General features: G+C 39.8%; 1 protein-coding gene and 1 pseudogene across 4 annotated transcripts in view; both read right to left on the minus strand.

Moving 5' to 3' along the window:
- RIMS2 (regulating synaptic membrane exocytosis 2) overlaps positions 1 to 12,500 on the minus strand; it is a 409,264-nt gene that overhangs the window by 8,811 nt on the left and 387,953 nt on the right. For all 4 annotated transcript variants that reach the window (XM_027770701.1, XM_027770699.1, XM_027770700.1 and 1 more), the window contains one exon: positions 1,499 to 1,640. In XM_027770701.1, coding sequence (XP_027626502.1) covers positions 1,499 to 1,640 — 142 coding nt within the window. The remainder of the gene's footprint in view (positions 1 to 1,498; positions 1,641 to 12,500) is intronic.
- Positions 4,571 to 5,682, minus strand: LOC102490280 (heterogeneous nuclear ribonucleoprotein A1 pseudogene; annotated as a pseudogene).

Below are 12,500 nucleotides of genomic sequence, written 5' to 3' on the forward strand. Positions count from 1 at the left end.
ACTAACTCTTCTCTATGACTTCTGTCCCCAAATCATGGCACAGTGACTAGAACACTGGAAAGGATACTAATATTTGTTGAATAAATGTGTAAGTATCCATTCCATTTTTCCAGTAAGACTATAAACATCTGGACGGGGGCCACAGTTTAAATATTTTATATCCCTAGTAGTCTCTAATACAGTGCCTTGCAGTGGTCAGTGTTAAGTGCACATTCATTTTTCCATTGATTCTCCATCCTTTTCAGACCTCCTTGATGAACATCGAATCTATTTCTCTCCCTAACCTCAATTCCCACATATGTAGTTAATAGAAATGTTTCAACCTGTTTCCCATACAGCCCTATTTATAAGTGTATAGAAATCATATAGCTCTCTTATAGTTACATAATCACGTCAGAAAATTTCTCTAGGGCGTATCATTAATATTATTCCAACAGCTCCGATGGCCTTACATCAGTGAACTGGCTACATGTGGTGGCTAGACTTTTAATGCTTCCATGGTGAACACTGAGTGGGGTCAGTCAACCCCACTTTCCTCTACTAGTGTTCTCCACAGCCCCATTTACAGAGCTGTAGTTGCTATTACTGTTAATTAATTGGTGACAAGACTAAATGACTTTACAAATGCTCAACAAATATTTCAGACTCAGCTGATCCAAAGGAAAGCTACAAGGTAGCTACATTTAAAAAAAAAGGCTCACCAACTTTCTGTGGCATTTCTTTTTGGCTATTAGAGTTAATAAAATTAGGTTATAACTAAGTTATATAATTAAGAGAATTATTAAATACTTATAATTGTGTGTCACTGCCTGGAACTAAGTACATATTGGCATTCTGAATTTTTTTCTTTTCTTTTTTTTTTTTTTTTTGAAAGTTTTTTGCTATAGGACGCATGCGCTTGCCAGACAGACAGAAAGCGAGAAATCACCCCCAGGGGGGATGGCCACACTGCAATCCCTTCTCCTCCATTCTCCTCTTGGGATCTTGGGCACGCACGCACACATGCCCGGCGTGAGTTTTAAGCCACTGGGTCCAGGACTCGAACTGCAGTCAACTACGTGGGAGTCCAGCGACATAGCCATTACGCCAACTGCTGGTCCCGGCATTCTGAATTTTTAAGTAATAACTCTTAGAGCAATGGCTTCAAAAATTAGTATTATGTACAGCATAGAACATGAGTATTTATCATTTTCGTCCTTTTATATTTTCAAGCTGGGGCAATAGACTGTATTTGCATGTATTCTGAGAATCACGTTGTAACATCTCACCACTGAAGCAAACACTTTATCCCCAGACCTATTTCTCTAGCTATAAAAAGCCAGATATGCCACACTGCAGTGGTAGGTGAGCAAAGTTCTCTTCACAGGACATCTGCCAGTGACAATTAAAATGGTGCTGTCGTATGTGTGAGTTAGTCTTTGTGGAAGCAAAGAGAGATAGAGGGGACGGTCTGTGACACGGCGTGGCAGAGAAGTGCATGCTGGCTGGCCTCACTCACTTTCCTTCTGAACTATAGCTGTTCATGCTGCCATCTGTCGATTCCCTGCTCGCCTGCCGGGTCATCCAGTTCCTCATCTCCACCGCCAGACCTGTTTCTGTGCTTCTCTGGACAGTGCTCCGCAGTTTTTTACCTCCTGCTTCTGCAAACACAAAAAACAAAAGGTGTGACAGTTTCGTTATCACTACCCAGTATCCACGCGATCAGCCAAGCTCTCAGACTTTCCGATGAAAAGATCTGCAAAAAACAAAGTGTCCTTATTAGGAGACAGAGAGAAAAGGTATTGAAAACACTTTAAACAATGTCTTGTGGAGTGGGATGAACATTTTCTAAAAAGACTTTGAGAAGCACAAAATACCATTGTTTTATTTTCATATAAAACAGTGTTCAAATTGTTAACATAAGAAAAAATATTCAAACTTAGGAAAATAAAATAAGCTTTGTTTTCATTGTAATATTTAAATGCCAGGTTAAATTATACCTAGCTTCTTGTATTCATTGTAATATTTAAATGTCAGATTAATGTATGCCAATCTCTTTTCCCCCTTTCTTTTTGTCATAGTAAAAGCACTAGGACTCCACACTATTTACAAAGAACAGATGGTGAGTAATCAATCCTTGAATTCCAGCCTTAACTTTCACATAAAAATCTGTTTTTGTAGAGTGACAGATATTAGAAGGCAAAGAAGTCTATTCAAAGGAGATAGCCCTGATGATAACAGTTTCGTATTTGTTGATAACTTTCAGAAAGAATCTCAGAGGGGAATGCAGAAAGAATCTCAAAGGGGAATGCAGAAAGAATCCCTAAAGAGGAATCTCAAAGGGAAATTCAGTAACATCATCTAAAAAGAGCTGTTAAGCTTTGGTTAGAAACGGACATGTCCTCAAGGATCTTCACCAGTTTGGAGACCAGGCATATTTACAGAAGCCAGTTAAGAGGCCAAGCGAGAAACCAAAGCAGGTACCAGAGAGGTGACAGAGGTGGGAAGCGCTGTCTGTAGAGGTCAAGGAATGAGCAGCTTCATAGAGGGAGTGGGATTTAAGCTGGGATGGGAAAGTGGGCAACTAGGACTCAATGACAGGCAAGAAGAGTGTCTTGGGCAAGGGTGACAGCAGGGACAAAGATGCAAAGATAAGGGTGCCCATGTGCTTTGTAGGGAGATGCAATGACCAGAGCACATAAAGGAGTAATGGAGAAGTGGAAGTGGAGCTGAAAGTCTACCAAAGCTGGAGCAAGAGGGTGACAGTCCAAATTATTTGTCTTCATTTCCTTCTTGTCAGGCCTAAGTATTTACCCACATTAACTGTACATATCATTAGTTTTCTGGGATACAACCATACAGTAAGCTGTTTTAGCACCAGGCCTTAACATTTTATTTAAGATTTAAATGTATTTGCTGATTTTCCTAGTGAATTGTTAAAATCTCTTTTCACCAAGCCTCTTTTATTGGCTTGCCATTTTGAAACACTGCTTTAAATTTCATCCGTTTTCTACATCTGGCCTTAATGTATATCAAAATGCTTAAAGCGTATATACAATATATAAATTATAGCCGATCTACAATTCAGTTTCATAATCTAAGGCTGATATTTTAGATAACTGATTGATGGGAAACATGTTGTACTGATATAAAATGTAAAAAGATAAAAGTATTCCCCATTGAGTGAAAGCTCTTCTCCATAGAGGAATGCTAGTTGATACATGTGAAATGAATAATGGTATTTAACAATTACCAATTTGCAACCTCAAATGAAATAACTGATTTAAGCAAAGCCCATCAATGGAGGCTAATGCCATTAAATAAAAGATTGAGAGAAGGATATTCATATAAGCCAAATAATAATGCTAATTAGTTCTAATTGCTAAAGGGGAAAAATACACTTTAACACTGGGAGATCTAACTACCACCATCTTCATCAAGTGACCAAACCTAGTAATGCTAATAGTGGGGCTATCATATGCTCTTCCTGATACAAAACACAGGGTATCACCTTTAGGATGTTCTAGAAAAAGTAAGCCACCTGTTTCCAACCAGGTCTTTGGAATCAGCTTCCAGTTTTTTATGTTTATTTTTTCGCTAAAGGGGATGAAGAAACAAGATAAATGATATACATGCAAAAACAGACAAACCAGAACATGGAATATTGTTCAAGAGCATTGGCCCCGGTTCTAACAAAAGTCATCATCATGAAAACAAACAAACAAAAAAAACAAGCTGAGAAAATTGTTCTAATTGAAAGATATCATATAGATGTACCCATCAAATGTTAAGACTATACTTTGGCTTTTTCTTTGGGATAAACAACAAAATGAGAAATTCTTTTTTTAGGTTTTTGCTATAGGGTGCATGTGCTCACCAGAAAGACAGAGAGAGACAGAGAGATAGAAAGCGAGAAATCACCCCCCAGGGGGGATGGCCACGCTGCAACCCCTCCTCCTCCATTCTCCTCTTGGGATCTTGGGCACGCACGCACCCCCCCGCCACTGGGTCCAGGACTTGAACCGCGGTCGACTACGTGGGAGTCCAGTGACATAGCCATTATGCTAACTACTGGTCCCCAAAATGAGAAATTCTTCAAGCAAAATAGTATAAAAGTAATTTTATCACAGTAGAAAAAGTTTAAATACAAATTGGGTATTGGATGGGATTTGGAAATTATTAATTTTTTAAAGGTGGATAATGGCTATATATATGTACATATATATATATATATATAGAGAGAGAGAGAGAGAGAGAGACATTTACTCAGCATCATGATTAGACTATTATTACATTTAGCAACCAACAGCAAGGGTGCAAAAAAACAATCTACATTAAAACATTTTGTTAGAATGCTTTACACTTTCCACGGAATAGAAACTAAAATAACCTGTTATACAATTAGGCGCAGATACAGTCCTCATGGTTTTTGCCCATACACATGAGTATTTTCTAAAACATGTTTTTCCCATAGCAGCTAGGTCCTGCCACCACTGTGCCTGGGGGGAGTTCACAGCTCTGTTGTGACCTGCAGCTTCACTGTCACTTCTCTGGTTCTCCTCTCTGCTAAGCTTTGTTTCCCGGCAGTTAGTTAAAACCTGCCACTGCCATAGCTACTGCTGCTGCTAGAGCGGCCAGAGCCACCCTGATTTCATGGTTTGGCAAAGTATTGGCCTCCGCCACCATAAGGGACAGAGCTTCTGCCTCCAAAGTTTCCACCCTTCACAGGTCCAAAATTTGAAGGCTTGATTGTTGTAATTGCCAGAATCATTGTAGCTTCCATCACCTCCAAAATTGCTTCCACTACCACTGCTGAAGCCGCTCCCACCTCCTCCATTGTTATAGTTATCATAGCTGCCACTCCCACCATAGCCACTGCCCTGGTTTCCATAATCCTGCCCACCACTTCCATAGCCTCTGCTTCCTCCAGAGTAACCAGGGACACCTCCATAACCACTATCATTACCAAATCTTTTATAGTTATCCTCACTTCCATCGTATCCACCACCACCATGGCTGGCACCAAAGCCATCACGACCACTGAAGTTTCCTCCATGACCAAAGTTGTCATTACCATCAAAACCACCTCCTCGACCACCACCGAAGTTTCCAGAACCACTTTGACCTCTCAGGCTAGAGGAAGCACTAGGCATCTCTTGCTTCGACAGGGCTTTCCTTACTTCACAGTTGTGGCCATTCATAGTATGGTTCTGAATGACAGTCTTATCCACAGAGTCATGATCGTCAAAGGTTACAAATGCAAAGCCCCTCTTCTTGCCACTGCCTCAGTCAGTCATGATTTCAATCACTTCACTTGTCCCCTACTGTTTAAAATAATCTCTTAGGTGATGTTCTTCAGTGTCTTCTTTAATGCCACCGACAATGATCTTTTTCATGGTTAAGTGGGTATCTGGTCTTTGAGAATCTTCTCTTGAGACAGCCCTCATTGGTTCCCCAGCTCTTCCACCCACCCGTGTGGCCTTGCATTCATGACTGCACCTACCGCCTCCACACAGCGTATGTGACAAACCCAAAGCCTCTGGAGTGCTTTATGTTTGGGTTTCACATTACCACACTGTTCGTGAGCATCCCCCATTGCTCAAAATGGCTCCTCAGGCTCTCATTGGTTGCTTCAAAGCTCAACCCTCTGATAAAGAGTTTCTGTAGCTGTTCTGGCTCTTTAGGAAACTCTGACTTAGACATGATGGCAGTGGGAACAGAGATTTCAAAGATACTTTCCTGGGACCAGCAGTTAGTGTAATGGCTATGTCACTGGACTCCCACGTAGTTGACCATGGTTCGAGTCCCGGACCCGGTGGCTTAAACTCACGCCGGGTGCATGTGTGTGCGTGCCCAAAATCCCAAGAGGAGAATGGAGGAGAAGGGATTGTGGCGTGGCCATCCCCCCTGGGGGGTGATTTCTTGCTTTCTGTCTCTCTGTCTCTCTCTATCTGGCAAGCATACACACCCTATAGCAAAAACCTCTCCAAAAAAATAAAATAAAAAAAAAGATGCTTTCCCAGTGATGTACACAGGTAGAAAGGAATAAGCTAACAAACATATCTGATAATGGCAATTTATTATAAAGAAAATACATACTGGGGCTGGCAGGTGGTGTGGTATTTAAGGTGGACTCCCACATGGTGGTTTGAGTCCTGGACCTGGCGGCTTGCCTTCTCATTCTCCCTTTCTCTCTCTCTCTCTCTGGTTGAATTAAGAATAACAATAAATAAATATATTTTTTAAAGAATTGTTCTTTATTTAACTTTTTATTTATTTATTTTAATTTGATCAGAGAGGGACAGAGTGAGAGAGAGAGAGAGGGAAAGTGAGAAAGCAAGCCGCCAGTCTGGGACATAAACCGCGCTGTAAGTAAGCCACGTGGGAGCCCAGCACCCTTAACCACCATGCTTCTTGCTAGCTCCATAAATACTTTTTTAAAAAAATAACAACAACATAAAACATACTAATGTATTAAGGCCGCAAATGGTCTACTGTTTGCAATTTACTTTTAAATGATAGCAAAATACCCCCAAACTAAACTTAAATTAAAAAAAACCCTAACACACAAACAATCCCCCTCATAAAAACACTGATAAGGAAGGAAAATATTAAAAAGGGTTGAATATGCAGAGTAGACCTTGATATTCATGAATGTAATATTCATAATTTTGAGAATGATTCTAAAAAGGAGTACATTAAAAAGTATTAAATTTTGTCCAGATGTGAATTGGAATCAGGGAAGGTACTAGGTTCGTGTGCAGAAGCCAGGTCAAGGGCTGACCCCCTCCTCTCCACGTAGCTTTAACGGTCACTGCCTATGGAGCATGCCCTTGTGAAAAATTGTCTACAGGTGAGACACACAAGTTCAGAGAAGTTTGAAAATGTAAAATGAAGATGTATACAGAAAACACATGACTTGCAAAAGGAATGAGATTCCTAAAGATCTTAGGACAGAGCCTTCGCAGTGTCAAAGATCTTCTGTTTTTTTATTTAACATTTGACACTATCACAGCAAAATTCACTTGAAAATCTGCCATTACAGGATGATAAGAACCAGACACAATTTTTAAAGACTAATGGAACAGTGAGCACGTAATCCTTCTGCTTACAGATTGCTTTTTACATGTATCTTCTTCATAGCAACCATAAAAATCGCTTTTATAGATGCCATGTCTAAGAGCCCCAATAGATTACAGTTTCCTAAAGCTACACAGTAAGCAAAAGAATCAGGATTTATACACAGTTCCCAGATTTCAAATTCTCTACACTAATTTATTGTCAGAATACAATGCCATGAGTAGCTTGTCCAGCCATCTGTAGAGAATATTCTCTATGTCTACAACTGCATGTGTAAGGCCCATAAAAGCAGTTTGGTGGGGTGAGGAGGGCAGGGCACAGTCCGGAGGTAACTACCCTAGTGCCAAACTGCCTGTCTTTGAGTCCCCACTCGACATTTACAAGCTGGGTGACACTGAGCTAGTTACTTACCCACTCTGTAACTCAGTTTTCTCAAAGTGTGAAACGAAAATAAGAATACTAATGGCCACCTCATAGGATTATCATGAGGATTAAGGACAATTATTCAATTAAAAGCGTTTAGAATAGTGCCCGACAGAACATGGTCAGTTAATGGTACTGTTGTTACTAGCAGATAGAGAATCAGAAAACGTATTCTAGGGCAGCCTCTCCCACTAACGAGATGGTGCTATGGCTCTCTCTGAGTCTCTGGCTCCTTATTTATGAGAAAGGTAGGGGAGGAGATCAGATTTTTCTGATATTTTTTAGCTCGAAAGTCTATGAGCTTGTGTCGTTAGAGTGAGACCAAAACCGTGATTAACAGCATACTGGGGGGATATGCTGCTGGCTGTCATCTGATGGAATAAAAGAATTCCAGCTAATATGCTGAGACTTTACAGTAGTCCTTTAAAACATGTCTTTTTAAGTGTTCCATTTTCTAATGCCTTTATAGACTTATATAAAAAAAGTATATTTATTTTTTGTCACCACAAAACCTTTGTGTCACATTCACAGTAAAAGAAATTTAACCTTAATATAATTCATGATGGTGATTCACATTTAATGTTCCAAATGATTTACTATGTGAGTCAGCCTAAAAACGGAACCGATAAAACAGCCAGTGTGTGATAGGTGGAATTCTAAGATGGTTCCCATGATTATGACAATTTACCCAGCAGAATAGATTCTGCAGATGGCGTTAGGTTACCCATCGGTTGACCAAAAGATAAGATGAGGGGACCTAACATAACCACACCAGCCCTTTAAAAGCCGAGGACTTTTTCTGGCTGCTTCCAGCAAGGAAAAGCTGAGTGATGTGAAACAGAAAAGGGAGTCAATGCAATGTACCTTTTCTGGCTTGAAGATGGAGGGGCCACAGGGAACAGATGTGAGCTGGAGGCTGCTGGGAGTGGTCCCCGCTGACAGGCAGCAGGAAAGCCGGCACCCCAGACCTGTAAGTGCCAGGAACTGGATTCTGCCCAAACCTGAATAATCCTGGAAGCAGATTTTTTTCCCCCCAAAGCTTCCAAACAAGAACTCAACCGAGTCAACATCTTGATTTCAGCCATCTGAAACTCTAAGGTGAAAAGCCAGCCACACTGTGCCAGACTTGTGCCCTACAGTACTGTGAAGGAGTAAGGGGCTGCTGTTTCCAGCTGCTAGATCTGTGATAACTTCTTCTGCAACAGGAAACACATGCAGTAAGTTCTGAGTCCTTTCCAGGTTACGTTATTTTTTAAATGAGGAGATTTATAAAAATATCTTATTATGACCATTGGGATAAACCACCAAAATCGTAAAAATCAGCCGTAATGATAATAAGAAAGTGTATATTTTTTTAAAAAAAGAGCACATGCATATTACACACATAGATGCACATAAGGAGTGTGTGTATGTATTAATATATTTTTTTAAAAAATTCAAGCTGCAAATCATAGAACTAAGGCCCATATTGCAGTGTTGGGCTCCTAAACCACTCACTCTGGTATTAGTTATTTTTAAGCCAAAATACATTTGGAGAGGCTGCCTGCAGCTAAAAAATCAAGTTCTTGAATTGCAAACCATCTCAGGCAGCAAACCGAACACAGGAGGTGTCCTTGTTATTCTGCTCTGCTTAATCTGATGACTCATTTACTTGGCACCTTCTGTATTCAAAGAAAGCTACTTGGTAAAATAAAAAACCCAAGGGTCAGTTTCCCCCTAATTATATCAGAAAACTCTTTAAGTGACTTGACAACGAAAGTCAAAAAGTCCTCTCTGCTATGGACTTGGAAAGTGTCCTAACCCTTGCCCAAGACAAGGCTCACAGTGCAATGCAAACTGGACATCACGGTGACCTCCTTTTAAATCCTGGATCCACAGAACCCCTTTCTGCTTGCTGTCACCTGGAAGGTCTCACCTCTGGCAGACAGATTTACTTTGAATTCAGGATTTTCTTGACATGAATATATAAAATGATTTATGGGAAAAGGTTGAAGGCTAGTTGGCAGATCTTAAAAATGAATTTTGAGTTTTAGTTTAGACCACAATTTATGTGCTATAAGTTAATAAGTATGTTTTTGTATTTTATTCAAAATCACCATTTTTTCAAGGTCTTTTGGAGAAACCATTTAAATAATTATAAAAAATCATGAAACACACAAATTTCTAAAATTACTGACTCACCATTTTTTAGAAGCAATTTTGGGTATCTAGAGTACCTCTGTAGTTATGTGCTCCCTCATTGTAGCAATGAGAAGGGTGAAGTCTGAGTAGGTAGTGTCTCTTAATAGAAATCTTCTTCATCCTTAAAAGGCCATTACATTTTAGGTACCAGTAGATGGTGTAATGGCTATGTCGCTGGACTCCCATGTAGTAGTCTGCGGTTAGAATCCCGGACCCGGTGGCTTAAACTCATGCTGGGCACATACGTGCCCAAGATCCCAAGAGGAGAATGGAAGAGAAGGGATTGCTGCATGGCCATCCCCTGGGCGGGGGTGATTTCTTGCTTTCTGTCTCTGATTCTCTCTGTCTTTCTGGTGAGCGCATGTGCCCTATAGCAAAAAACTCTCCAAACAAAACAAAACAAAGGCCATTACATTTTAGACTGCATGTTATTCTCTTCCACCTTGATCTCTCTAATTCCTCAAACTTTAAGAACCGCCTCCAGCAATTTCAAGATTTGCAAGCAGAGGTGGCAATTATGGTGGAGTTAGACTTATTCAAATATATTCCCTTTTCCCTTCCCTCTGAAGTCAGGTGTGATCATGTGACTTGTTTAGCCAATGAACTGTGAGTACAACTATCCCATTTAACTTCAGGCAGAAGACATAACAGCTGGTTCATGGCTCACTGTATCTGCCTTCCTCTACATGGAAGTAGAGAGCAACAGGTGCCTTCACCATTCTGGGTCCCTGGGTACGGCCACGCCTATGCCTCTCAGGAGACATGAAGCAGGAGTGAGAGATGCATTTTTTGAGTTAAGTCGCTGGCATGCTTTAGCTGCTTGTTATTACAACCCAACCTAACCTATTCTGACAGGCATATATACAATTGCCCTAAGACAGTTTTACACCTTCTTGTAAATAAGAGGTCTTAAATTTTTGTACATTTTTGTCTTCAAATCATTGAAATAAGTACCATTTTGAGTATATCTTTGTCAATAAGAACTCTGAATTTGACTTTCTACTTTACAACTGTTTCCTTGGCTTTTGTCTTGTAAGTATGCTTAAAGAAATTTTAGTCAGTATTCTTCAACTTCGAATTCATGTTTTAAGCACACTGAAATAATTTTTAATACATGTTTACTCTTAGAATAGTTTTACATTCGCAGGAAAGTTATAAGATAGTACAGAGAATTCTAGTCCATCCCACACTCAGGTTCTCCAGCATCACATTTCATATGGGCATGGCAAATTTGTCACAGGTAATAAACTATTAATACTATTGATACATGACTACTGATGTATAGTCTTTAACCTGGAGTACATTTTCTGATCCAGAATACCACAATACATTCAGTCATCATGTCTCCTTAGGCTCATCTTAGAAATAAATTTTTAATAAAATTTTAATTTCTGATATTCTTTTACATTTGTAACTTCTTTTAGTCTGTCCTTTATACATGAAATTAACCTGCGGTGTGATGATTCATGATAGTATTCAAATACCTAGGAATAAAAATCACTTATTTCTACTAAAAGCAGATAGGAAACATAGAGTTGAAGATACTCATCTATAGAAAGACAGAAACTGTCATGGTATATGTGAAAATGCTGCATGAAGAAAATAAATTGTCAATACTAAATTAATTTATACTGTATGATATAAAGTAAAGGGACAAGGTAATATACATGTTTTTACTTTATGAAGTTTCACTATGATTCAGATAAAGGTTTGATGACAAGTGCCACTCTCAGTGTGATAATTGATTCAGGCAAGAGTCAGAATTGGGTGCTAAAATTACTGGGTGAGAGATTTTAGGGAGTAAAATCTCATATGGTATCAACATCTCACTCTAGAGATTACTGAATGATTACAAAGGGAAAAGTGTATCTTTTCCATGGAGAGAAACTAGCAGTTACCTCTTACCCAAGTGCTCAAACTTAGCATGCTTAAGAGTGAGAGAAATCTTGACGACAGGTGTCTCCTGATGGGATGAATTATGCTACCTCACCTATGCAATTTAACCTGAATCTAATCACATCTCCAAATCTAACATCAAGCTTACAGGAAATACAGGGAATAGAGATCAGACTAAACCAGAATATTGGACATTCCACAGGCCAATCATGTCTGGACTCTTCAAAAACAGTATTACGTAATTAAAATAAATAAAGTAGGGGTTGGCAGGTGGCATAGTGGTTAAGGCAATGGAATCCCACAAGGCCAATCACAGTTCGAGTCCTGTACCTGGTGGCTTGAAACTCACAGTAGACACGTGTATGTGTGTGTGTGTGTGTGTGTCCAAAATCCCAATAGGAGAATGGAGGGGAAGGGGCTGCAGCATGGCCATTCCTCCCTGGGAGATGATTTCTCACTTTCTCTCTCTCTCTCTCTGTCTCTCTAGTGAGCATATGTACCCTATAGCAAAAATCTCTTCAAAAAACAAGTGAAAATAATGTTTTAGATTAAGCCTAACATCCAAACGCAATGAGTGAACCTTGATTGAATCCTATATTAAAGATAAAACCAAAAGGCTATTAAAAATTTTTTTTAACTTCCCAGATGCAGGGAAAGTGGTGGAGTGCTCTGTCCCAGGCTGGGACCACACAGGAGGTCTGGGTTTGGGTTCCTGGACCAAACTAAATGGCAGGGCACAGTGGCCTGCACTTGTGATCCTAGCTAACGAGAGGCTGGGGCGGGAGGATCACAGGACAGTGAGACTGTCACGAACACTCCCTCTCTTTTCTTTTCTCTTTCTCTCATTTAGAAAGGGGAAAAAGAACTTTTGGTGTTCAACTCAAGAAAACTAAATGTGAAATGAGTATCAAGTGGTAGGTTTTTTTTAAAATACGTATTCC

The sequence above is a fragment of the Tupaia chinensis genome, unplaced genomic scaffold (genome assembly GCF_000334495.1).
Source record: "Tupaia chinensis unplaced genomic scaffold, TupChi_1.0 Scaffold000154_1, whole genome shotgun sequence".
Taxonomy (NCBI): Eukaryota; Metazoa; Chordata; class Mammalia; order Scandentia; family Tupaiidae; genus Tupaia; species Tupaia belangeri.